This window comes from Phallusia mammillata, chromosome 6, assembly GCF_965637545.1.
Source record: "Phallusia mammillata chromosome 6, kaPhaMamm4.hap1.1, whole genome shotgun sequence".
NCBI classification, from domain to species: Eukaryota; Metazoa; Chordata; class Ascidiacea; order Phlebobranchia; family Ascidiidae; genus Phallusia; species Phallusia mammillata.
In genome coordinates, this window is record NC_137257.1 from 5,835,973 (window position 1) to 5,861,445 (window position 25,473).

At 35.8% G+C, this 25,473-nt stretch overlaps 4 protein-coding genes across 13 annotated transcripts; 3 read left to right on the forward strand and 1 right to left on the reverse strand.

Annotated features, from left to right (window-relative positions):
* Positions 1-110: 110 nt before the first annotated feature.
* On the forward strand, positions 111-4,871 carry LOC145232062 (uncharacterized). The gene is made up of 5 exons (XM_080096564.1): positions 111-415; positions 3,069-3,248; positions 3,559-3,693; positions 3,814-3,928; positions 4,521-4,871. Exons 1-5 carry the CDS (start codon positions 156-158, stop codon positions 4,776-4,778), a joined length of 948 nt encoding a protein of 315 aa, XP_079952690.1. The 5' UTR covers positions 111-155; the 3' UTR covers positions 4,779-4,871.
* A 78-nt stretch (positions 4,872-4,949) lies between these two features.
* On the forward strand, positions 4,950-12,886 carry LOC145232061 (uncharacterized). Of its 3 annotated transcripts, none has more exons than XM_080096561.1 (12): positions 4,950-5,940; positions 6,506-6,625; positions 6,937-7,059; positions 7,270-7,798; positions 8,596-8,775; positions 8,844-9,023; positions 9,698-9,789; positions 10,089-10,317; positions 10,387-10,578; positions 10,646-10,777; positions 11,766-11,874; positions 12,415-12,886. In XM_080096561.1, exons 1-12 carry the CDS (start codon positions 5,829-5,831, stop codon positions 12,646-12,648), a joined length of 2,232 nt encoding a protein of 743 aa, XP_079952687.1. In that variant the 5' UTR covers positions 4,950-5,828; the 3' UTR covers positions 12,649-12,886. The 3 variants fall into 3 exon arrangements, with proteins under 3 accessions (XP_079952687.1, XP_079952688.1, XP_079952689.1); XM_080096562.1 differs by having other exon boundaries at positions 10,402-10,578; XM_080096563.1 differs by lacking the exon at positions 10,387-10,578.
* A 1,861-nt stretch (positions 12,887-14,747) lies between these two features.
* Positions 14,748-17,345, forward strand: LOC145233051 (protein lin-7 homolog C-like). Its single transcript, XM_080097717.1, has 4 exons — positions 14,748-14,966; positions 15,321-15,473; positions 15,532-15,741; positions 16,270-17,345. Exons 1-4 carry the CDS (start codon positions 14,892-14,894, stop codon positions 16,432-16,434), a joined length of 603 nt encoding a protein of 200 aa, XP_079953843.1. The 5' UTR covers positions 14,748-14,891; the 3' UTR covers positions 16,435-17,345.
* Positions 16,963-20,822, reverse strand: LOC145233049 (D-serine dehydratase-like). 8 transcript variants are annotated; one of them, XM_080097715.1, is made up of 5 exons: positions 20,341-20,408; positions 20,154-20,240; positions 19,666-19,765; positions 17,950-18,729; positions 16,963-17,503 (listed from the first exon to the last, which is right to left on the reverse strand). In XM_080097715.1, exons 4-5 carry the CDS (start codon positions 18,688-18,690, stop codon positions 17,099-17,101), a joined length of 1,146 nt encoding a protein of 381 aa, XP_079953841.1. In that variant the 5' UTR covers positions 18,691-18,729; positions 19,666-19,765; positions 20,154-20,240; positions 20,341-20,408; the 3' UTR covers positions 16,963-17,098. The 8 variants fall into 8 exon arrangements, with proteins under 8 accessions (XP_079953841.1, XP_079953838.1, XP_079953837.1 ...); XM_080097712.1 differs by lacking the exon at positions 20,154-20,240 and having other exon boundaries at positions 20,341-20,417; XM_080097711.1 differs by lacking the exon at positions 20,154-20,240 and having other exon boundaries at positions 19,666-19,861; positions 20,341-20,417.
* Positions 20,823-25,473: the final 4,651 nt, after the last annotated feature.

The window sequence follows — 25,473 nt, forward strand, 5'->3', positions numbered from 1 at the left end:
TGTACTGTGTAACTTTGAGAATTGAGATTAACACATTTTTCGATTTTATGTTTTAACGTACATTTCTACAGTTGCTACTTGCTAGTAGAATTACCCTAAAAGTGTTGTTTACAAGAATTGTTTTTAACTTTAATTCAGGGTTATTTTAAATAACTATGGGCACAATAATTGTGGATTTAGAGTTGGCCGATGACGAGATTGAAAGTGTTATTGAGACTGAACCAAGGACGAGCAAGACATTGGATTTAAGTGAGATTGTAAAAGAACACAGCGCAATAATACCAGTTCGCAAAAAGCGCCAATTCAAGAAATCGTCGGTTTACAACATTCTGCCTGATGAGCCCCCATTTATTTGTCCTCATGCGGACTGTACTGTTCAAAGTGGCAACCGTTTGCAGTTAAGAAGACATTACAGGTATTTTTTTATTTTTTTTGCAATATTATTTTTTACAAGAGCAGAGAGTTTTTCTGTTAAACACCCAAGGCAGAAATTTTTTTGAAGCAGGATTATTCATTAATAATCACTGCAGTCTGCAGAGTGTGGCAGCTGCATGCACAAGTTGGTTTTGACTGTATAAGTCAGTTTGGCATAAATACTGACTGGTCCTCTTTATCATTTCATTGTACCTGGAAAAGTTTATCTTGCAGGCAAACTTAAAGGTTATGCATGCGCACATGTGCCAGTCTGCAGAACATGGCAGTTCCGGACGAGATCTCGTGTGTACAGGACCTACATGTCCCGCGGGCGCGTGTGCACGGCCCGTAAGTTCACTTGCAAGACTATATTTCATCAGGCGCAAAGCAAGTAAAAGAGGTCAAGACAGGCCAATTAAATGCCTTTAGTGCAAAATTTTCACGTGCAAACCCCAAAACTTGGCGTGCAAAATTTTTTTTTCAAAAAATAATCGCGCGTGCAGCTGCCACTCTCTGCAGACTGGCACATGTGGGACATACTATTTCTGCATGCCCAAGACCTTGTCTAAAACTGCCACATTCTGCAGACAGGAAGACTATTACCGTATTTACTCGATTGTAAGCCGCGGCTTATATTGTTTTTTACCTGCCGTTTGTGCGGCTGATAATCGTGGGCGGCTTACATTTTAATTTTATACTGATCATATTTTTACACTCCAACTTTTTAATTTATTTGGGGTTCAAAACTAGTATGCATGTTCGGATTATACGTCGATATACGTTCTGTTGGGTAGCCTACAGTTATCAACATAACTAACAGACATAGTCGTACATGCATACTAGTTTTGAACCCCAAATAAATTACAATGTTGGAGTGTAAAAATATGATCGGTATAAAATTAAAATGTAAGCCGTCCTCGATTATAAGCCAAATAGTTGTACTACGTAGCAACATAATGACCTGTTATGAAGCAAATAGTATCTAACATCCCAACGTGCGGCTTACAATCGAGGGCGGCTTACATTATTTTTTTGACACCTTAACATGAACCCCAATGGTTTTTAAACATATTTTTTCCTGCCAAGCATGGGCTATTTCCTATGTTTTGATTATTGCCTGCATTCCCCTTTTTCTACCATGTGCACAAGTCATTTTCAACGTATTTTCCCAATTAAAATTGATTTGGTTGAAAGAACATAGTATAGTCAAGTGGGGTAAAAAAAACAATTTTTTGAAACTTTGTTGCCAAACTTTTATTTTAGGCAACAAAAGGTCAGTTTTTCTTCCCAATAAAGCTGATAGGACTACTTTTATAGTTATGTGAGAAGTTTTTGATTTTACTAAAAAACAAAAAAATATTTGACAAAAACTGTTGTTCTTTTTTAACCCGAAAAAGGTACAAAAAAAACAATGTCGGGGTAAAAAAAACAAGTGGACATTAGGACCATTTAAAAAAAAATTAAGTTGCAGTTGGAACTTTAATTCAATTATATGAACTTAATAAACCATCTTAAAGTCAAAAATAAGACAGAAATTTCATTAATAACTCTGTTACAATAAATAAGGTAAAAAAACACGAGTCACATAAAATTCTTTGTTTTCGAAATTTTACAAACCAAACTTACAGCAGTTAGTAAACTGTTTGTAAATTAATAAAACACTTTCAAATTGGTGCTAAGACTTTCCATGGATTTGTACCTTTATTGCACTGCATTTATTGCCTTTGATTTTTTTTTTGTCATTTACCAGTCTTTTGTTGGTATGCAACTAGGTTTAAATAGAGCTCACCCACTTGCTGACCGGTCATGTAACCTAAAACCTTATTGAAATAAAGTTTAATTTTCTACCCCAAACTGCTTGAATTACCACATAATGATTTGATAACCTCTTTTTCTTACATTGTAGCATTTTTCTTTAGGCCTGGATCCCAATTTTTACTTTTAGCCATGCAGGTATACTTTTTGGTAAAATTCCTCCAAAACTGGGCCCCCAAAGCAATTTTTACAACTTTGGTTTAAGTACATGTTTTATAGCCTTTCTTTTTTATTTTCTAAACTTCCAGGTGACAAATAAAAATGTTTGGGCAGAAAAAATTTTTGGGTTGCAAAAATACATAGTTTTTTATTACCCCATTCCTATAGAACCGTTTGGGGTAAAAACAAACAACAAGATATCAGAAAAAAATTAGAAGCTAGTCAAGTGGAGTCTTTTTTGTTTAATAAGTCATAGTTATGACACAATACAGAACAAAGGTCATTGACACCAAACTTGTAATAAAAAATCTGCAGGAAAGTTTCTAAAGGTTGTTGACGACTTTTTAACATACAAATTTTACTACTGTTGTTTCAACCTGCAGAACATTGCCTAGAAACAAAATCTGAGAATGGTTTAGGCTTATTTTTTTGGCAGAGAATAAATACATCCTATGAAACAGAAAGCATTTACAAATTTGTTTTTGGTTTAGCTGTGAGGGTATTGTTTTTTTTTACCCCAACTTCAGCAAAATTTTTTTTTACCCCATTTGACTCTATAGGTGGAATTCAATTGCCAAGAGATGAACTAAATCAAGTATTGTATGCTTTGTAGATTTTATAATTTAACCTAAATATTGTGTTTGCATGCAGATACAACTTGGTGTACCTTACTTTTACAGAGTGCACATGGAACGAAAACATGTTTGTCAGTTTTGTGAGCAAAAGTTTCTTTACCTGAAAGACAAACGCACACATGAAAGGATTCACACGGGGGAGAGACCCTTTGTATGTGACATATGTGAAAAAGGATTCACACAAAAATGTACATTGTTAAACCACCTTAAAACACATAATAAATTGTAAGTAAAATCTCATAAAAATTGAAAAATTTGTGAATAGTTTTTTTGTTATTTATGTGTATCAAAATTTGGTTGCTCTTTCTAATAGCTGGAAAGCTTATGTGTTAGATATTAATGCCGATATTTTACATTGTCTATGGTAATAATAGTAAAATTGTCACATTTTTTTGTCTTGTTGGGATAATATTTTAAGTTGGGTGACCTTGATTGAATATTGAATTATGCGAGTGATTTTCTAAATTTATATATTGTTGGGCTTAACAAATATATCGATCCAATCATTTTGTAAAATATACCATTGTTGTTTCAGGAACAAGGAGGAAATTTGTGATCTATGTGGCAAAGCATATTTGTACAAAAAAAGTTTAGCCCAGCATAAAAAAGAAAAACATGCTCATGAACCAAAAATATATTTATGCAAGTATTGTGGCAAGAAATATACTGGGTCAGTTGGCATATTTATGTTTATGCCTATTGTTATGTCTGAAACAATTGTTAGTTGTTAACATTCTAACAAGTGCAAAATTATTGCTTTTAATGAGTAACGTTTTGTACTATTGTTTAGGAGATCAGGATTTTGTACCCATTTACGCAAATGTACTAAAGCGGGCCAAGTATTCCATAAATGTGAAACATGTTCGAGAACTTATCAGCAACTAGAAGTGCTAAAGAGGCATCAGGTTGTAGAAATGGTTTCTATCTTCTATGAACTCAAACTAAACAGTGCACAACATTAAATGATGTACTACATAGAAATTATAGGAGGCATACATCTAGGGCAGTTCCTCATGACAAATCATAAAAGTCAGTTTCAATCTGATAAGCATCCGGTTTGATGTAATGATTGCAAACATTTTTTTTAGTTTAACGGTTGCACATGTTTGTTAAAAAAAATTTGTCAGCCGGTTCTACCACAGAAGTCACATTTTTTAGCCGGTTCTGTTTCATAAAGTCCATTGACAGTAACCAGTAATGTTTACCGGTTGGCTTATCCCATAAAATTTCGTGAGACGGTTCTAAAAAACGGTGCGAACCGGTTGAATCCCACCACTGACTTTACCCATATCTAGTGCATAAAAAATATTGAGTGGCCTGTTTTTGGAAGACAGTACATCAAAAAAATGTGTACTGTTTAGATCGATTAAGCACATTTTTTCTTGCCATATTTATTGTCTCGATGTTGAAGGTTGTTGTACCCTTACGACTTCATTTAACCACAAAACTGCCACACCAGCATATCATGACTTGTTTTATTCTTGTTTTTGTGTTTAGCTGACTTGCACTGGAAGAATTTATCAATGTGGAGTGTGTGATCGAACTTTGTCAACAGAAAACAATTTAAGTCGTCACATGCTGCAGAAACATGGAATAAGTTATTCAGATTGTATTCAAGTTCATGTGGAAGGAACAGTTAACACCCCTAAACAATGTATCCCTATTAGTGTAGAAACAATACCAACAGGACTGGAGGTTGGACAACTGGATTCAAATGCTTCCTCTGAACTATACTGTGTAGAAGTAACAAACTAAATAAATAAAGATTCATATAACTTATGTAGACTTATCTTTTCTTTTCCCCTATCACATTTTTTGTGTTTATTCAATAAACAAGTACTGATTGCGTGTGTGAGAAATGTTTTTGCCTGCTTTTTTAAAAATGTGTTTTTTAACAAAACAGTAAGTTAAAAACATTGGACAAAGCAAAATCGCTCAGTTCCCAGTGAAGGAATAAGTAGTTCCTATCTATTTTAGTTTTAGAGTAATTGCGATTGTTGGCTAGTTTCACTCTAGTGTTAAAATATTCGAAACTATCTATTCCTTATTCAAATAGAATGTATATTATGTTGCTGAAAGTCTACGTCGCAAATAATACATAAACAAAGTATAAAACGGCCCGTTAAATCACCAAACTTACCAGCCAAAACACTTTTGTGCAAAAATCCTTCTACGCACTTTTAAGTATAAAAAAGTAAAAAAAAATACAAATGCATTGCCAAACCAATGATTTGGAAAGTAAAATCATTCGCCAAATTTGGAAGATGTTTGTGTTGTTTTTCGATTCCCGCCGAAATTATTTTTTTGGAATAATTTTTAAAAAGTTATTCAAGTGGAACGGGAAAGCAATGTGCTGTTTTCTATTGTTGTGATTGTTTTATATATTTATTTGTGCAGAAACGCAGTTTACATATAAGTGTAAACTTGCACATTGGGTAAAATTTTTAGGGAAAATGCACACTTTATTTTTAGGTGATATGTATTGCTTGAACTAGATTCGGTAAAAATGTTAGTTTTAGTTCGTGCCCTTTCTGGGCTGTGTTTTTAAGGATCGTTTTATTTCTGTTTTTGTGTTAAATTATGTTGTAATGCGTGTGACCGTGTGTCTGTCGTACTGATCTTTTGTATGCAAACGGTAAGATGTTTAAAAAGGACAAATTTAACAAATACGTGTTTTTGTCATGTGTCCAAAATCCTCTGTCATTTTTAATTCATTTAGGTGTAACACGATAACAAACTCGGCTTATTTTAATATCGTCACAATGTTTTTAATGTTTTAACTCGCTCAGCAATCATAAAAACAACATGGAAGCATTGGAACTGCCAAGTGCAGATGCCCATTGCAAGAAAGTGATGCAAAATCTGCATCGATTAAAATGTAACGAAAAACTCTGTGACATGGCATTAGGTGCAGGAGGTAAGTTTTTAGGAAATACTTTGTTTGTTTTTCAGCATTGTTTACCTTTGTTTCAATGTTGACTGGTGGAAATTAGGTGTATTTAAAATATTTTAAGTTCTTGCGAAAATGCACTTACCGGCGGTACCAAATGACTGAATTTATTTTTCCTAATTTACGAAACTTGTTTTTGCCAAACTAGATTGCAAATATGGCCTTAATCAACAAAATTATGCCTAAATAAATGCTTGCGGTGAATAAACTAATTTTACCCATCGCAATGACCGAATGACGTACCTAAGCAAGAAAAAATCAGTGAATATTTTGTCAGAATTCCATGATTCTTGGGAATTAAAAAAAATATTTCCTGAATTCCGGGAATTAAAAGATCTGGGAAATAGAGCAACCCTAACTCTGGCAAAAGGCAATCTTTATGGGACGTTGAAACATCAGCGCAAAAATACAATTGCCAGAAGGTCTCTATAAAATTGATAGCCCAACTGTGTTTTTCATACTGGCGTTTTAATTTTTTCACTTGATAAGTCATGTTGAAACAATTTAAAATGATACATGTATGTGTTGACAGGTCAAAAATATTTTGCCCATAAATGTGTTGTCCTGGCAGCTTGTCCTATTCTTGAATCTTTTATTGATGAAACTCAAACAGAGTTTCCATACGTTGTTTGCAATGAGGTATCAGCAAAAGGTAATAACATCATCTGATTCTAACATCTATAAATAGTGCTTTTTTGGTGTGAAATCTAAACTAAAGCTTGAGTAATTTAACAACTTCATCCTTGGTAGACAATAAAATATGATAAATTTATTTTGCAACATTTTAAAGAAAGTTCTGCAGCTGTCTTGTTTTTCATTCTTACTATTTAAACTCCATTTAGCACCCAAATTTTATTCTTGGTGCTCCCTATAATGATTGCAAACATTAGATACTGGTGATGAAAGTCATTGCCTGAATGTGCATTTTATAAGCTTATGTCACAAAATTGGTGTTCTTTACAGGTTTATCTTTGTGGATTGATTACATTTACACTGGAATTGCTCCTCAACATTTTCAAGAACAATCTGAGTTTGTTAAAGTGTGTGACACTTTTTTCATGTTCGGAAAACCACCAAGTCTAGAAGGTAACTGCAGCATTTTAAGCAAAGATATTTATTGCCTACACAGTTACATATCCTTAAAGATGTATAATTTTCAAGGTCATAAAATATTTTGTAATGCATGACATGTTTTGTGCATTGTAATTCACTTTTGTTTAAAAAATATGTTGTAAATAAATAATATATATTTAAAATTTTATTTTCGTATGACTCACAATGTCACATAATTTACAGAAAAGGCAAGTCCTGTAAAATCACCAAGCAATGGTTTAGGTCAAGGCCTATTAGATACCTCAAGTGATTTGAATGATGCTTCATTGGATGCAATAATCTCTAAAACAAAAAAGCCAGTAAAACGGCGGGCCGCAAAAAATACAAAAACAACACCAAAGAGAAAAACACCAGTAAAACGACAGAGGAAGAAAGCTGCTAAACCTCAAATAACAGAAACCAAAAAACCTCCATTAGATGACCTTACTGATGTAACTCTTGATGATTTGATTAAAGAAAGTACCCAAGATGCAAGTGTAAGTTACAGTGATGTGGAAATAAGTGATGTAGAAGTTGAAGTTAATGAAAAAAAGGTGGGAAAACGGAAAAGAAAAAGTGACACCAATACCAGTACTCCCAAAGAACCAAAAAAGAGAATTCGCAAAACGGATCGAAAAAATAGAAAACTACCCAAAGAGGCACCATTTATATGTCCGGCTGAAAACTGTGATGTTATCGCTGATGACAGAGAGGAACTTTTAAAGCACTACAGGTAAGGATGTGTATTGTTGAAAAGCTTTGTTATATACTGCTGGAAATTAGGTAACAGACTGACATTACATTAAAAGTTCCTAGCTCCATTATTGCTGTAATGTGGCTGAGTGGTTGTAAACACAGGGTTGTGGATTCTAATCCAATCTCAGGTGCTTGTGTTTCCTTGAGCAATAAAATTAAGCGGCATTGTTCAGACCAATCGGTTTGTGATGGGTTGAACTAACTTTAGCTCAAGTCGAAAAAATCAAATAAAAGCTATTTTAATGGACTTGCAATACAACAGGCAGGGTTCCAGAAGGTAAGAAAAACCTGGAAAGGTTATGGAATTTAAATTTGTATTTTTAAGGCCTGGAAAAGTTTTGAAAAAGCCAACTTTTGCAAAAGTCCTTAAAAAAGTATGGAATTTGGTGCCGGTTTTACCCTGAAAATGGCAGATAGAGATAGGAATTTCAAATTATGTAACGTTTGTATATTCGTTGCATTAAATTAGCTACATATACCGAAACCTCTTGATTTACTATGAGAATTGCTTGTTTTTTTTCGGTTAAGGTTATGAAAATTTGTTTGTTTTTTTCTTGAAAAGTTTTGGAAAAGTCATGGAATTTTAAACTGAACAGGCAACTCGATAACAGACTCATTGTCAGCATAACACATTCAAGCTTAGCTGAATATACAATTGTATTGGTAATTTTTACTAAAGTAAAATGGCAAATTTGCATCTGATCTTTGAATTTATCTATTTCCAGATTAAAGTTAAAACATTGTTAGTGACTATGACCACATTTTTGTTTTTAGGAAACATAAGCGCAAAAAGTTTCATTGCAAACAGTGCGACGAGATATTTTTCCAATTCACCCATTTGAGTGCACATGAACTGGTTCATGATGGAATTGCTTTGCCGATGACTGAACCTTTTAAATGTCCAGACTGCCCTATTGTTTGTAAAAACTTTGACTTTTTGTGGAGCCATTTCAAGTAAATATGATAAAACATTGACATATCCTACTTATGGTATATTTTTTAATTTTTTTTAAAACATACAGACATCATATGAAAACACGACTGGCATGTTCAATCTGTGAGGAAAAGTTTTCATCAAATAGAGAACTTCAAATTCATGAACTGTCTCATACTGGGCAGAAACCATTCACTTGTAATGATTGTGGTAAACAATTCGTTAAGGAGTCAAAACTTGAAATCCACCGCAGAATCCATGACAGACAGTAAGAAAAACAGTGTAATATTTCTGTTTTACTGTGACATAAAAGTTGATAACCTTTGATCAGTGGTGGGATTCCACATGTTGGTCAGCTGGTTCTATTACAAAAGTCATATGTTTCAGCCGGTTTTGTTACAAAAAGTCCATTGACAGTAACCAGTAATGCTAACCGATTCGCTGATCTCACAAAATTTCATGAGACGTTTCTATAGAACCAGTGCGAACCGGCTGAATCTCACCACTGCCCTTGATGACATTGTTACAAATGATATGAGAGATGGAAATCATTATGTGAATAGCAATAGAATTGGGAATGATTCCAGAATCAATTTACTATGTAACAAAAAACGCTATGTCTATGGACATAGATTTTTTAAATATTTGGGAAATTTTGGGGTTGACCTTTCAAGGTTTTAAAAACATGCCATTTTGGTTTTACTTGTTTAAATATATATATAATGTATCAATTCCAATGCTATGTGTAACAAAACCATGAGACATATGCTCTTATCATGATGATTACTTAAATATTACAACCAGTTGATTAGCATAGAGTCATGTATGTGGTCTTTCTGACAGCAATTTTTGGAGGTAAGGGGTAATATATCACCCCAGTCAGTAACTCCTCTAAAGTCTGTAACATCAAGTTTATGACTGTTTCTAACACAAAACTTGCAGTAGGGATATGGGACCAACACATGTTTGTGATGTCTGTGGCCTTAAATTCATCACTCAATGGCTTCTTAATAAACACACAGCTAAAGAACATGGTACGTTCTATTTATAAGTTTGATTTGTTTTAAATGGCGCCAATAAATGTTAGGTGTATGATTTTATTCTTTTGTTTTTTGGTAGTAAACTCATTACACCAATCCACATGATTTGGCATGCCAAAATTAAATGTTTTTGTTAGTTGTTACCTCAACAAATGTTTGTCATTCTTCATTGTTAAAATTGGAATTCGTTGCAAAATGAAGTTCATTAAAATAAAACCAAAAATATATGGTAGAAAACAAAATGCGTGTAACTATATTCTTGCAAGCTGTCAAATTGAAAAATTTTTTCATAGTTTTTCTGAATCAGGAAGACAGCCAAGAGGGTGAATCACAAAATTCAGTTCTGTCTGTAGACTTTGACAGTCAAAACAGTCAGGATTTAAGTCTAGATGGATCTCAATCAAGGAAGGGAAGAAAAAGTGTTTACGACGCGATCATTCCAACTACTGCACCTTTTCTTTGTCCGTTTGAAGGTTGTGCCAAAGAGACTGATTCTCGTGGAAAACTTTTTAAACATTTTAGGTACGTTTATGTAAAAATTTGTAAAACTCATCATTGTTTTTTGCCTGAGATTGAATCTCTATCAATCAGATTTAAAATATTAAGGACCCATGACGAGAAAAAATTGCAGTGCGGTTTATGTGATCAAAAGTTTCATTATAAGAAGGATTTAAGAGTCCATGAAAGGATTCATACTGGGGACCGTCCATTTCGATGTGACATATGTGGACGAGGTTTTTCTCAAAAATGTATTTTGGAGTCCCATTTGCAAAGCCATAAAGAGTATGTGTTTTAATGTCACAAGTATTTTCACAGAACAGAGTTTTTAAACCGCTTTTTTTTTGTGCAGCGTAAAGAGTGAAATTTGTGATGTATGTGGGCTTGCTTACACTTATAAGAAGAGCTTGGCACATCATAAGAAAACAAAGCATGGACAAAAACATTTATATACATGCAACTACTGTGAAAAAGGATATGACAAGTATGTTTTGCAACCGGATTCTTAAGCAGGCATATTTATAAACAACAATTGGTCATAACCGGGGTTGCCATACCCTTGTCTGTCCTTGTTTCTAAAATTTAACCTTATTTTGAATGGCCATGTCTTAGAAAAATGTATTGCCCCTATTTCTAAGAAATGTCCTTGTTTTTGACTTACGTCCTTATTTTGTCTTATTTTCAACAATCACAAGTCAAATCCCTGCTATAAGTAAAAGTAAACCTAGACCTGAGCTGTTATGAGTTGCCCGAAGTATTTTCTACGAACAAGTAGTTGCTGGAATAGATTGTTTCTGGCAAAAAATATGGCATGTGATATGTCCGGACTCTCGCAAATGCAACTGTTTGTTCAAAAACGTTTGTTTCACTTTGTATGAAATTTGATTTTTAGGTTTTCGTTATTTTGGGGTCCATGTCGATGGCAACCCTGGTCATAACTAAGCGCTAAGTCTAAAGACTATTGGTTAGGTAGCACTGATTTAAAGTAACTGGAGTATGTTTTGCAAATTAAATTTAGGAAATATTTGAGAGTTGCATTTGCTTTTCACCGATAATGAAACCCTACACTCATAGACGCCAAGTTTTGCAAAACTACAAGGTTGCAAACGTAAACTAAAACTGAACTATTGTGATGTCACTAAAGCAATGACGCGATCACTGAAATAACCATTTGTTACAACACATTGTTGGGAATGATGGTCATTGAAGTACTGTTAAACAATCGTGAATTTGGCGTCTAAACAAGGCACTAACCAAAGCAGTTTGCAATTTTAAGTCACATTTTGTTGCCATAGCCAGTAAATTTGTTCAAATAAATAATCTTTCCTGTTTTCCACAAGATTTCACATTTTTCAGCACAAGACTATACAAACTAACCACGGCGGCCACCACCGCCCACTCGGTGCCAATTCCCACACTTTACCAAACAAATTAGGCTACTACTGCTTTTTAATGCTTTGATCTTTTTTTAGTTTACCAAGATTCAAAATGCACATCGAAACTTGTGCAAAAGCGGAAGTGATGATGTGCAAAAAATGTGGAAAAACATTTAGAAATAAACTCTCCTTTGAAATGCATACGGCAAGTATTATCTCTAAACCAAAGTTTTGGACTCGGTTTGGGAACTGAATAATTTTATCTTCTGCAAATAACAAAAATCATGTGTGTTCAACCTTTTTTTATAAATTAGCCAAATGAAAATGGAATGATTAGATAATGGGCAACCCCAACCCAAATAAAAATGTAATTTGCTTTCTGGCACTGCACTAATATGGCCAAGTTTCATTTAAAATTCAAATGTTTGTTATGCTCCGTGCTGGGCCAAACTTAGCACATTGATCAGCAAATGCGAACCACTTTTCAGTAAAGACACATTAATTGAAAAGTTTACTTCATTATTTGACTAGGGTTTTCTGTTGTGATAACTACCTTTCTTAAAAAGAGTCAAACCAAGAATCGTCGGTTTTGACGAAATATTTTAGCCACTGTTACATCATTGGTATATGATGTCATAGACCCCTAAGTAGCCTCAAATATGACCAAGAAGTTCTGTTCGTTCGTCAGTGGGTCAAATACGACAAGTTTTGAACCATACAGCAACATTGTATTGTCGGTTTTCAGGAAAAATGCAAAGGTGTTGAATTTCGTTGTCAAGCTTGCAAGCTTTCCTTCCCATCACGTGACCTCTTCAAAGAACACATGATTGAGATCCACGTTCCACAGCAATCTCCCGACTGCTTGCCGGCTGCTTATCGACATTTGGTTCTATCTGCAAAAACAGAAAATACCAGTAACGCTAAAGCCATCGAAAATGGTTCTGGACCTGATGTAACAAATAAAAACGATCACGTCTAGTTAAGTCTAACTCATCAAGAGCAAAACGAATGGCTCGATTTGGTTTTGGGGTTGATTTTTCGGGTAAGGAGAATTTGCAATAATTGCAAGCCACTTGGTTCGTCACATTTGAAATATATTCACGTTCCCTTCTCTCTGTTGTGTTGCCAGTGCAACTAAATCGAGCAAACTGTAAATATCGTATTTTCTTAGCTTTGTTTGTTACAAGAAATAAATTGCAAAAATTTTATTCCCTAAATTGCCTAATTTTGTTTGTTTTTGATGTGTTTTTGGTTATTGGCGTAGTCCGACAAAAAGCCTTTTTTGGCATAGTCCGACAAAAGCCATTTTTTTCTGAAACAGATTAGAATTCGGTTACTATTGGTTAACCCAAAATTAACCATGGTACAAAAACAAATTTAATTTTAAGACCTTTGGCTTTTGCGAAATTAAAACATTTGCAACTGATTTGAAAAACAGAAAGCTAGCGAAATAAAATCGGACTGCCGACTTTTTGTGCAAAACCGCAAGTTACCAGTAAAAAATGCAAGTCCATGTCCAAAGCCCTGTCCCAATCTAAGAATAAAAAAATGATTCCAAACAGAACCAGTTAATCAATTCTCAGCTACGTATTGTCATAAACACTGATCGTCAATGACCATGCTGCCTGTTGGAGGGTCTGATATTGCTTAGTAAGTAGCGTTTACCTCGATGGCGTCTATAATTACTCCAAACGCTACAAGAAATAACAATGTTCTTGCCTCGGTTATTTATGGATCTTCGTTCTGTCTTCTTTAACTTGTTGAAAGCCGTCTTCTCGACTCGAACTGCAGCAACATTAATTTGAGACATCCTATATTTAAATCAGCTGAAACATAATGCAAGGTTATCCCTTCACAATTTTTTTTTTTAGAGTATTGACTAAACGTTTATCGTTTTACAATTCCAAAACCTCTCTTCGTTTCAAGGCGGAAACAGCGCTTTTTATACTCCCACAATGAAACAGTAAACTTCTTCTCTTGTACCTACATAAATAGGCCTACTTTTGTTAATGTTACTTTTAACTGGGCAAAGTCCACATTTGCCTTTTTTATGTGTTAAGAATATACTCGAAAACAGGAACATAGACGTCAGTGGGACCGGACATGTATAAATGCGAAATACAAGGCAAAATGTCCCAAAATAGAATATGACTTCACCCATACAAGCAAAACATGTAGACTACCTGAAAACCGTGTGAAATGTTCGTTTTATGGACTATTAGCGTTTGTTCTATATAATAGCTGCAAACGCTGCTCTAATGCAGCATGTAAAAGTATACCGTGCAATTCGTGTGAAATATTGCATTTATCTACTTGGTCTGCTACAAGTATAATCACTCTCAGACCTGTCCAACATAGAAGAAGTTTTAAGATTTTCACTTCTGTTTCGTTTTGTAGAGTTTGAGGTAGCTTATTATCTTGGTTATCAAACTTGCGACTTATCGGGGAGGTATAAAAGTGTTTTATTATGTTAAATTCAGCAATTTGTCGACAATGTCACAATAGTTTATTGCATTAACAGTAAGACAGACAGTGAACCCACATAAAAGCGGTACCAAAAACAGTCTAGTATCCGATGGCTGGAAAGTTAACTAGTCTAGCCTACTCTTCAGTTTAATAAGGTACAAACGTTTTCAGCCCGTTACTTCCGACAAACTGGAATGCCGTTGTCCGTTGGATGGCTACATTGGCCAATACGTCCGATGTCTTGTTACCAGCTGCGCTTATGAAACCTTGTATGTTCAAAAAGTTTGCACTTTCTGCAGCCTAGGCTAGGCTACTTGCTTATTTTGTAAAAAAAAGCCGTAAGCTTAGCTAATTACCACATACGGATTTTATGCACGGATGTTCCGATGTATACCAGCTATTAAGTTTTTTTTTCTTTTTTGTGTGTTAAAAGCAATAGAACAAAATTTAAGTTTGCGTTTTTGCAGTTTACTTCGATCTTTGTACCCCAAATACATTTAACGGTACGAAAATTGTGCCATCTTGCGGATTTTATCGACATTTGTAACTAACTTCTCAAAAAATGTACCCGAGTCAAGTGCGGAATGTAAAGAATAAAAACAACGTCCGTTTTTAAGTTTTTTTGTTCTTAAGCCTTGTTGCATAGGATATTGTCAAACTTATGCAAAAGATATTGTTAAACAATTTGCAAAATAATTATTTTTTACTTTGTGTACATTTAAAGATTGTTTGCAGTTTCAAGGATTAAAGCATAAAATGGCATTAACATCGGAGCCACTAACTCTGGAAAGAGATATTAATCGAGCATGTGATCTTATTGACATTTTAAAGGTATGTATTGACAATGATTGTTTTGTTGTTGCACATAAATATGTAACCTTCTGTCTTAAGAAGTTTGTTAAGTGCAGAATTTGTTTATTATTCGAGTTGTTTTGTGACTAAAATGTTATTTTTAGTTGGTGTAAACCTTTTGAAGCACCAATAACCATTACAAAATGACTTGGTTTACGTTAATATTGTGGTCAATTTTGTCAAAAACATGTCACATTGGTGTAGTAAGTTTGTGTTGCTGTATTGTGACTTACAGACAGATTTTGTCATAGTCTATGATATTCTGACAAGTTTGTGTTTTAGTCCGAAAAATTTTGGTTTGTAAAAATTTTAAAATATTGTTTTTAATTAAAGTCCAGTGGTCAAGTACCAACACAGAAGCTGGAACAACTGCAAGCTGTTCTCAAAAGTGAATTTCTTCGGGCAGTGCGAGAGGTTTATGAGCACGTTTATGAAACTGTGGATATTTCAGGAAGCCCAGAAATTGCTGCCAATGCAACAGCTAAAGTATGTGTGTGCATATGTATGTCGGTAAACTTTTTTTCACTTGAAATCTGTTGTACAGGCCACAGTAGCAGCATTTGCTGCAAGTGAAGGTCATGCCCATCCCAGAGTTATTGAGTTACCAAAAACTGAGGAAGGCCTTGGATTCAATGTAATGGGAGGCAAAGAACAGAACTCTCCCATTTATATATCTAGGATTATTCCTGCTGGTGTAGCCGATCGACAAGGTGGTTTAAAACGTGGTGATCAGTTGCTTTCTGTGAATGGTGTGGTAAGTTATATATATACATATATATATATATATGTGTATATTTTGTACCTTGTTCTGTGATAAGTAATGGGTTGTTTATGTTGAACTGAAAGGCACCTCTTAGTCGATTTTTTTGCAATTTGACCCCTAAATCAGTATAAGATGGTGCACATTATGTATTTGTAACCTTGACAAGAAACGAAATGGAAAGACCAGTGGTCCTTACACGGTGCTTTCTAAAAGGTGCCTAAAAATCATGGAAAAAACTTTGTTTACATCATATTTTCCTATCACTGTCTAACTTGGGTGTGTCCCTCTTATTTGGTCAAGCAAAAACGGTTTTAAAATTTTGAGTCCTTAGTTTTACCACAGGTTAAAAAAATGCCAAATATTTTGATTGTACTGCTGTTAAAAGTCTGAGTCAAACGATTTTTTGCAGATATTGTGACAGAAACGACAAAACATGTTTCACTGGTTTTTAAGAAGCAAGAAAACTTTAAAATCATTTTATTTATATGCAAACATGATTTTTAACATTTCACTTTGCAGTCAGTGGAAGGTGAATTTCATGAAAAAGCTGTTGATTTGCTGAAAGCTGCGCAGGGCAGTGTTAAATTGGTTGTTCGATACACACCAAAAGTATTGGAGGATATGGAAAGCAGATTTGAACGAATGCGCTTGTCTCGCCGACAAAACCAGAACAGTACTGGTTGATATTGAAATGGTAGCAAAATTCTGCAATATCATGATTTCTTGTTGGGTATCAGGTGGACCATTGCTTTGTTAATTATTTGCTTCATGATATTTTTGCTTCATGGCTGTGTTTGTCCCATATATTACATGTCTTTTTGTTTGTACAGCTAAACTTCTCCTGTGCGGTGCATCATTTTTATGTGAAACAGTTGGTGCCCTACTTTCTTATGACTGTTTCGTACATATAGAAATCATTTTGTTGATATATTTTTTGGTTCAGAAGTTTTATATGGTTGCTATGCTGTTTTAACAATATCTTGATGCATGATATGAATTAACACCTTTAAGAGTCCAAAACAGTAAAGTTGGTGAAATATACCATAAAAGGCAAAGGTTTCCAACTATTGTATTCTCTGGTATCCTTTTAAGGTAAAATTGATCCCAGTGTTGCTAATCCTACATACCTATAAATCTGTAGCAGCATGTTACATTAACCCCTTGGTTGGGAACCTCTGGCCTAGATGGCTTGTACATGAAAATTCAAATATATACAGGACAGTAATTGTAATTTTCCCAGCTTTTTTATGATTATCAAAAAACAGTATATATAAACTGTGGATTTTCTTAAGGGTTTACAATGCCCATGCAATTGAATCATTTGCATTTAATCAAATTTGTCAGTGTTTTACCAGCCTTTCACTGGTACCCACTCATCAATAATGTTATCATTTTTATCTGCAATGTGGAACACTTCGTGCATGCAACAAGTGGCACATGAATGATCTGGAAAAATCCTTAATTGGTAACCCAACGGATACTTTGAAAAATCAATTGCTTTGGTTGGATTCTTTGATTTAACAATGCCATGCTCTTGCGACATTGATGCGAGTTTCAACTCGGGGTGATTAACAATAAAACCATATCCGCTGCCAGGTGTCTTTCCACAACAGTCACCACCACCGTGTAGACTCAATGCCGTAAATCCACAATCAACGATCATGTAATTTCTCTTCTCATCAGGGTAATGTCCAATCACAGTTGTGAGTACGAAACATCCAATGTCAGCTTGTTGGCATGAACCAATGATCATCTAAAAACATATTTTCAGTGTTAAGGCTTCTTTATGTTGCTGCAGAAACCCGAAGTAGCAGGCTTTGGTATTAGGTTAGGTTTGACACCCCTTTAAACATTTTTTTAAGTTTTTTTTCTTTATTATAAATTTTAAGCATTGCTTTTTTAGATAAGACTCCACTTTACAGCTGTCTGTGCAGTGTTCTGTTGTGTTACATTGAAAAAAATCCTAAAGAAAAATGACAGTGTTTCTCATCTATTGAAAAGATTAGCGACAAAAATGTTACTGCTGGTTGGCGCTAGCCAAAATATGAAAGGCTCTCTGTCAAACACAGTAACCATCAGAAACCTGCATACCGAATTGAAGTGCAATTATTTAAAGCAAGTAAATATGGGGCAAGCAATTGAGATGACTGATTGATATGCTTTACAACAACATGAATATCTTGAGTAGTTTTCCCTTGCCTGCATTTGGTCATACAGCACATAGTTTCCTGGATGCCATTCTGTAAGTTGAGACATAGAGGAAGTAGGGTTACTACATGTTGGTGTGCAACCAATGCCATACTCCAGGCACTCAAGACCGTTTGCCTTTAATTTTTCAACAACTTCAAGTAATTTTGAAGTTGTTTTATTAGCAATTCCTTGCACCTCTTTGACTTCATTGCAGTGGTATGTTTCACCACAGTGGGCATAAAGTCCTTTTAATCTCATGCAATTTGAATCTGCTAAAAGTTTTACTGTTTCAATGACTTGTTGGGTATCATAAGGCATCCCAGCTCTGCCATTTTCACAACAAACTTTTAGCATTACTGACCACATTTTGCCATTATCCAGTGGATAATTTTGCAGCATTTTTGCAACATGAATATCGTCAATCATCACAGAAAACAGTTCCATTTTGTGACTCAGTTCTTTACATCTTTGGACTTTCTTAACAGATAAAGGAACACCATACAGAATATCATCAAATCCATTTTCCAATAGTAATTCGGCTTCAGGTAATGTAGATACAACCATACATCGTTTAGTACCATTAGTTTGCATAATAGCGGCTTGCAAGCACTTCGTTGTCTTGAAATGGGGCCTCAAAGTAACGCCACTACTTTGAGCAAGTTGTATCATTCTGTTGCAGTTTTCTTCAACAACATGCTGATATACTATCAATGCTGGTGTTTGCAAATCGTTTACTGTCTTTTTTGACATTTTTTTTAAAGACAATGTTAGCAGCAGCAAATGGTAATTCTGCAAAACAAAGGTTTATATAAGACGCTCTGATTTGCAAAAGAAACGGATTTTTGCTAACAAGACACTTCGTTAGACTTAACTACGTTCTACCGTTAGTTCTTGTTCTAAGCTTGGTGCTTATTGAAAACTCACGGCGCTATGTGGAATAAACTCCACAACCCTACGCCGGTCAGTATCACGAGGTCGAGGACAAACGGCACGTTCTCTTAAATGGCGTAGTCTTTAGTGACACAACAAACGCTCATTGTTTGCTTGTGACCTATTCTGTTTGGAAGTAAACGTTCACGCGAAGAAGATATTACCGTTAAAATGACTTCACTGGGTGCTACGCATACTACAAAGGTCACTAAACAAATAACTGGAACATTTTTTCACAGTGTAAACAAGCAAAAAGTTTTGCCGTCATGCATACGTGGGACTTTCCCATTGACAAATTTTTGACAATTTACGAACCAGGGCTGCCACTGAGATTTTTGAGATATCCCAAGGTTCCCTCACTAAAAATCCCAAGGTTTGTCCAAAAACCCCAAGATAAACCAAAACAAGGCAGATACACAGTTTAAATCCTAGCTGGCGCAGGCAGCATAATTTTTATAGTTATGTGGAGTATCGTGTATTGAAGTTATACATAAGCGCGTATATTATCGTACGAGTGTCTGTGATTGCATGAACGTTTTATTTCGTCATCGTCACCTTTTCAGTACTCGACCTTAAATGCCAGTTGTTGCTTTCTTTAGATCTGCCTTCAAAAATATCTGGACAAATTAAAGGATTATTTCGAGATAGGACAAAGTTCGTTTTTGGAATGAATTTTGAACTTGTACCTTTTCGATTACCATACACAACCTTTGACTTGTATGTAATGGGATCTCTAAAGACAGTTTTTAGTTGCGTTGTTGGATAACGACTTTTAGTTATTAAACATAGGCCTACCTCAGGATCTAAACCATTCGGTTTATAAATTGGTCTTTTACGCTTGGGTAAAGATGGTGATTTAACAGTGTTCTTGTTAGATTGTGAAATGAGTTTCCTCCTGCGGATGTCAATTAAAAGATTGTAATGACGTAGAAAATCAGCACCAAGGATTGGTTGGCGTACAGCACAAACCAAAAATCTCCATCTGAAAGATCTGGAAAGATTAAAATTGACTGATACTCGTGTTTCACCGAACGATGTGAAGCCCTTTCCTGCGGCACCGTACAAGTAAACCGATTTTTTGTTGTAAAAACATTTTGCAAACCATGCAGGTACGATGCTGACGTCACTTCCGCTGTCCACCAAAAAACTTAAATTGTTGTTTTTATCTTTTATGGTAAAGGTTTTTCTCTTACTTGCTAGACGACGCCCACGGTAAGTTATTGATTGGGCCCGAAGCTGTTGGTGTTCGTTCGACCACAAAATACAGTTCGGTCGGCACTTACTTGCGTTCATTCCATAGATAGAATGATAGTAGCACAACCGATGCGACGCAGGTTGATCTCTCGGTGGAGGAAATTTACTTCTAGATACTGGAACATATTTAGCTTTTCCAGCATAGTTACGATTCGGTCGAGATTCAAATGATCTATATTCCGACCGTAAGGGTGTAGAAGTAGTCTGCGAACTTACTTGAGGCTGGCCCGCATTATTTAATAATGACATGATTTGCATCGTCTTTATGACATCCATGTCATTGGATAGCTTTGCGAAGCGCCTTTCGAAATCATCATAACAATCGTCTGATTTGTTAATCTGGTGATGGGATGATTGCAGTTGCTCCGTAGTTCCTCGAGAAGTGGAAACAGGAGTTTGCGACTGTACAAATAAATGTGGAGAATTTAGCATCATTACAGAATCGGCAATTTCTGCTAGACTGTCTAAATCCTGATGAATACTTGCCGATAGAACAAGTCTGACTTCCTTTGGCAGTCGATCTAAAAACAGTTTTTTTTAATAAGGCCACAGCCGATGGACCTAAATCGCCATAACCAGCCAATAACAACTTCATTTCGTAAAGTAGTTCGCTGGGTCTCTTATTGCAAGGTTCGCCAGCACTTAACAATTGGTTTAGGCCAGGGGTGGGCAACATACGGCCCGCGGGCCGGATCCGGCCCGCGGGCCGTATGTTGCCCGCCCCTGATTTAGAGGGTGGTTCTTCGGACGTTGTACTTTGTTTTTGGTATTACGCAAGCATCCCGGGACAAAAACGTTGCAAAATGTCATCGCTTTATCGCAAACTGTGAGTAAACTTGTTTAAAGTATTCAAACTACCATCTACCGCGGTTTGTTTTGAGCAAAAAAAACTAGAAGCGTTCATGCGTGTCCAATCAAAACGTAACAATGGAGACAATGGCAGTTTGGCATCCATAGTAAGTAATCTATGGAAAAAATGTTTAACTGACAATATTACGGCTTGTACAGAGAAATATGTTTTTATCATATCACCCATCAATTTTTATTATTCCTTGCTTTTAAACTAACTTATACTAACCTACACGTGCGTCACTAACATAAAATTTGACCTTGGGATTTGTTGTAAGTGCCAAAAAAAAATAAATCAAAAATACGCCCGTTTTATCAGGGAGTCGAATCGGAACTGAACCGAACCCGCGAACCGGTTAGAGCGGTTCATTTCATTAAAGCCGAACCCGAACCGCTAGTTACGATTTTCTAAAAACCCGAACCGGAGTTGAACGCCATATTTTGTTTGGCGTTGGACCCGAACCGGAACCGAACCAGTAAAAAATGCAGTCTGTTTTATATTTTGTCATTTTTTTCAAAACAGACCACTGAAGAATACACGAGATAACACTTATAGGCCGTATCAAAAATAACAGTGCACGGGCAAAATTCTTTTGGAGTTTGATAAGGCCACGTAGATGATGGGTAAAATTAAATTAAGACAAATAAAAATTTGAACCGGTTTAAAAACCGCAAACCGGTTCGGTCCGGATAATTTGCCCAAACCAGAACACGAAAATATACATTTTTAAAACCTGAACCGAACCCGAACCCTTAAAACAAAACCAAGTGAAGCCGAACCGAACCTGAACCCATGTGACAAGCGGTTCGACTCCCTGGTTTTAATAAGCCATTTTTGTAACCTAAAAACAACTCAAGCCATGAATGATATTGCCTTTTGAATCTAAAGCGCTGGGCGCCCAAGTTCACCAACTGGTACACAAAACAGTCTGAATTCAATATTTAAAATAAAAAGAAGTGGAATTGTTACATATAAGAAGTGTCGTGTATGACTTGTGTGGTCGGAACTCCTATGGAAGGAGATGATACGTTTATAGCAGATTTGAGTTCTGCGTTTTGAAGTGTTTCACCTCATTTAAGATAAATGTATGTTCAAGGGCCCACGAATTAACTCATTTGTGCTTGAGGAATGTGAAAAAACGTGTGAATGACATATCCGTTCGGGAAATGTCAGAAACGCAATAAATTTTTTACCAAAAATAATTATTATGCCATGTAGGCTATTTGAAATGGAAGTCGGTGGATGGTTTGGTGGACAGGTGGATGGATTTAAACGTTTTTAGGCTATATTTAGGCTGCTTGTGCAGGATATGGAAATGTTTGATTGATATTTTAGCTCCAACCGTCGGCGATTACAAAATCTGTACAATTTTGATGTAGCTTAAAATTCAGCTCATTTATTTGCATAAAAACTGCTAATAGCGTGATATCAACATGCTTCTATTATGCCATGGCATGGGGTTGCATTTAACCTCAAGATGTAGCTAATAAGGGATAACTTATATACCTTGGCGTTTTGCCACATTGCTTACTCAAGGAATAAAATATTGTAGTGTAAATTTCTGGCGTACAGCAGAGCATAGGCTACGTAGTTCTGACGCACAGCAGAGTTATAGGCTATGTAGTTCTGGCGTACAGCAGAATAAACGGCAACGTTAAATCGTTACCACACTCACACTTAAAACTTAATTAATCTCAAATACTAAGGTTGCTTTAGAGTTAGACAGGAATCGTAGGTATGCTGTGCTTATTATTTCTATTGCTAATCCTCGGATGCGCGGAAGGTGAATGTCCGGGTGAGGACCTTAGTCTTGCTCCTCGACCTTATACAAGTAAGTTTGATATCACTTTATGTTCACTATAGTTGCTTATTTTGTTTGATACACTGGTAGTGTGGTCAAAGCAAGTTGGTCTTTAAGAGCGTTAAACTAGTGAAATTTGAATTAAAATCCATGAAAAAAATATGCCGTGGAACATACCAAAATTACATTTCTCTGATATACCGAATCGTATGAAACGTTTATTTGCAATTTCACCAACAGAACCTGAAAATCTCTTATTGTGCGAGAAGCCATTCCGTGGTCCCAATTGCACTTGTCCTCTTCAATGTTTGAATGTGCTTGTCACAAGTTTGGCCATTGTGCGGACAAACCAGGATGCATGCCGATGTCAAAGGTAAACAACGACTTCAACGACTGTGGTGATTGGAGCGACGAATTTGGTGACATTTGTCCTTAAGACAGATTTCAGTGTGATTGCTTTAACACAACTTGTAAAGGTGTTGTCGGGTGTGTGGAAGGGAAGTATCACTGCGATAGCTCACCGGATTGTTTAGATGGCACCGATGAGGTCTGCAATACCGTACATCTACCATTCATACATCTACCAAAAGGTTTCCACATTCCTACTTTCGAAAATCCCTTCGGAGGTCAATTGACTTTCGGCGATCAGTTAACTTTCAAAAAGACTTTCTTAGCTTTCCAAGATTCCTTGACTTTGAGCAACTGCACTTTTTCTGGCTCCCATTTTGAATGCGACTGTCACAAAACAAGCAGCTGCCGAAATAGCATTGGTTGCATACACAAATCTAAACGATGTGATGGAAGAAGTGATTGTGATGATTGGAGTGATGAAGTTAACTGCACTTGTCCAGCTGATAAGTTTGAATGCGACTGTTACAAAACAAACAACTGCCGAAATAAAATTGGTTGCATTCACAAATCTCTGCGGTGTAATGGGATAAGTCATTGTAGCGATTCGAGTGATGAAGTTAACTGCACTTGTCCAGCTGATGAGTTTGAATGCTCATGCCTTAGCACGAAACAATGTATTGGGAAGAAAGGAAGTTGCATTGCCCGATCTATGTTGTGTGATGGAAATCGTGACTGTTTTTAACGGTAGCGACGAAACACATTACACATGTAACTGCCGTGGAATTTTCGCAAGATGTCCGTGTTATCCTGGTAACAAGCACTGCCCGCCTACTGCAGATGCATACCTTTTGACTGGTTAGGTGACAACGTTACAGATTGCTTAGATGGAAGTGATGAAACGTGTTCTGTATCAAATTTTACATGTCAATCCTGCACAATGTTTGTCACAACCTGTAGGACTGAGCAGTCTGCCAGGTATCTTGTACATCCAGATATTCCAGCGACGTGCAATAGGATAATCCAACCGTCGTGTGCTAATGACATAAGGAATTGTAAAATTAAGAAAGTGATTTGCGTGTCATCAAACTGCACAAAAACGGATACATTTTGTCAGAACATTTTTACGTATAAAAACCAAGAAGTTATTCCTGAAAGTTACTTTTGTGACTCAGTTAGTAGTTGCAGTGATAATAGCGACGAAATTAGGGCAGGATTTGGATTTAAATGCTCTGGATCATCAAGAAAAGGTATTTGTGTTTTGCCACAAGCCCACGTTTACGATTCAGTTGCTCAATGTTCTGATAAATCTGATCTTTGTTTCGTCAACGGGGAGTTTAAATGTTTTCAGTGCTTGAATAAAAAATTGATCATATCACCCAAGCAAGTTTGTGACGGAATTGTGGATTGCTTTGATGTGTCAGATGAGTGTTTATGTTTAAATCAAAGTTTGTGCGAAGACATAAGAGGTACCTGTCCTTTAAATGAAATGCATTGCCAAAACAACTCTGAGTGCTCACTTCAAAACGGAAAATTGTGTAATTCAAGCGTACAATGTTTTGGACAAATAAATACGAAGTACTGTACACCTTTACATGAATTGGAACAAACTCAGTGTTTACCAGAAAACTATATGAGTCTCGGACTTATTCAAGTGTGCTAGTACTGACAGCAAACCCTTAAGGACGTGGTTCCAGTTTCACTTGGATAGTGGAATAGACGCTAAACTCTTGTTAAACTCAATATGTGATGGAAAAGTCGATGACCACTTTAAAATATTAGGTGAATTGAATTGTCCAAATATGTTTTATTGTTTTTTGAATGGACAAATCAACATAATAAACAGTCAGGTGTGCGACGGAAAAGTCAATTGTGACGATGGCTCTGACGAATTTATAGATCTTTGTCACAATACCCGGTTTTATTGCAAATCCAAAGACCGAGTTTCTATTGACTGAAAAACTCTTCGCGACGGAATTGTGGACTGCGATAATGAATCTGACGAGACCAGATGCCGCTGTAAAAAGAAACGGTTTTATTGCTCAAATAAACAACCTTTGTCGGTTGACTCGAAACTGGTTCAGAATGGAATTCGAGATTGTTCGGACGGAAGTGACGAATTTGCTGAAACTGGGTTTGCAGACTTTAACGAAATGATTGCCAATCCAATATACCGAGTATTTTTTTTTGGGGGGGGGAGGAAACTTGTTTGTGTTTATTGCAACTCGCAGCTTATATGGTGTCAAAAAGAAGAACAACGTTTTTATTAACACTAGTATTTTTATTATAAATCTAAGTTGCTCAGATTTCCTCATGGGAATTTATCTACTTGCAGTTGTAGTGAAAGAAA

What these genes read in the sequence shown, in the direction of transcription:
- LOC145233049 (XM_080097708.1), bottom strand. Translation starts at nt 20,559, where the DNA reads ATGATGCTAAATTCTCCACATTTATTTGTACAGTCGCAAACTCCTGTT. An exon ending in CGAATGGTTTAGATCCTGAG is followed by an intron (nt 18,730 to 19,665) that starts GTAGGCCTATGT and finishes TTTGTTTTGCAG; the next exon opens with AATTACCATTTGCTGCTGCT. An exon ending in TGCTGTATGACCAAATGCAG is followed by an intron (nt 17,504 to 17,949) that starts GCAAGGGAAAAC and finishes ATATGTTTTTAG; the next exon opens with ATGATCATTGGTTCATGCCA.
- LOC145233051 (XM_080097717.1), top strand. Translation starts at nt 14,892, where the DNA reads ATGGCATTAACATCGGAGCCACTAACTCTGGAAAGAGATATTAATCGA. An exon ending in CTGCCAATGCAACAGCTAAA is followed by an intron (nt 15,474 to 15,531) that starts GTATGTGTGTGC and finishes TCTGTTGTACAG; the next exon opens with GCCACAGTAGCAGCATTTGC. An exon ending in TGCTTTCTGTGAATGGTGTG is followed by an intron (nt 15,742 to 16,269) that starts GTAAGTTATATA and finishes TTCACTTTGCAG; the next exon opens with TCAGTGGAAGGTGAATTTCA.
- LOC145232061 (XM_080096561.1), top strand. Translation starts at nt 5,829, where the DNA reads ATGGAAGCATTGGAACTGCCAAGTGCAGATGCCCATTGCAAGAAAGTG. An exon ending in AAACTTTTTAAACATTTTAG is followed by an intron (nt 10,318 to 10,386) that starts GTACGTTTATGT and finishes TCTATCAATCAG; the next exon opens with ATTTAAAATATTAAGGACCC. An exon ending in TGTGAAAAAGGATATGACAA is followed by an intron (nt 10,778 to 11,765) that starts GTATGTTTTGCA and finishes ATCTTTTTTTAG; the next exon opens with TTTACCAAGATTCAAAATGC.
- LOC145232062 (XM_080096564.1), top strand. Translation starts at nt 156, where the DNA reads ATGGGCACAATAATTGTGGATTTAGAGTTGGCCGATGACGAGATTGAA. An exon ending in CAGTTAAGAAGACATTACAG is followed by an intron (nt 416 to 3,068) that starts GTATTTTTTTAT and finishes TTACTTTTACAG; the next exon opens with AGTGCACATGGAACGAAAAC. An exon ending in AAGTGCTAAAGAGGCATCAG is followed by an intron (nt 3,929 to 4,520) that starts GTTGTAGAAATG and finishes TTTTGTGTTTAG; the next exon opens with CTGACTTGCACTGGAAGAAT.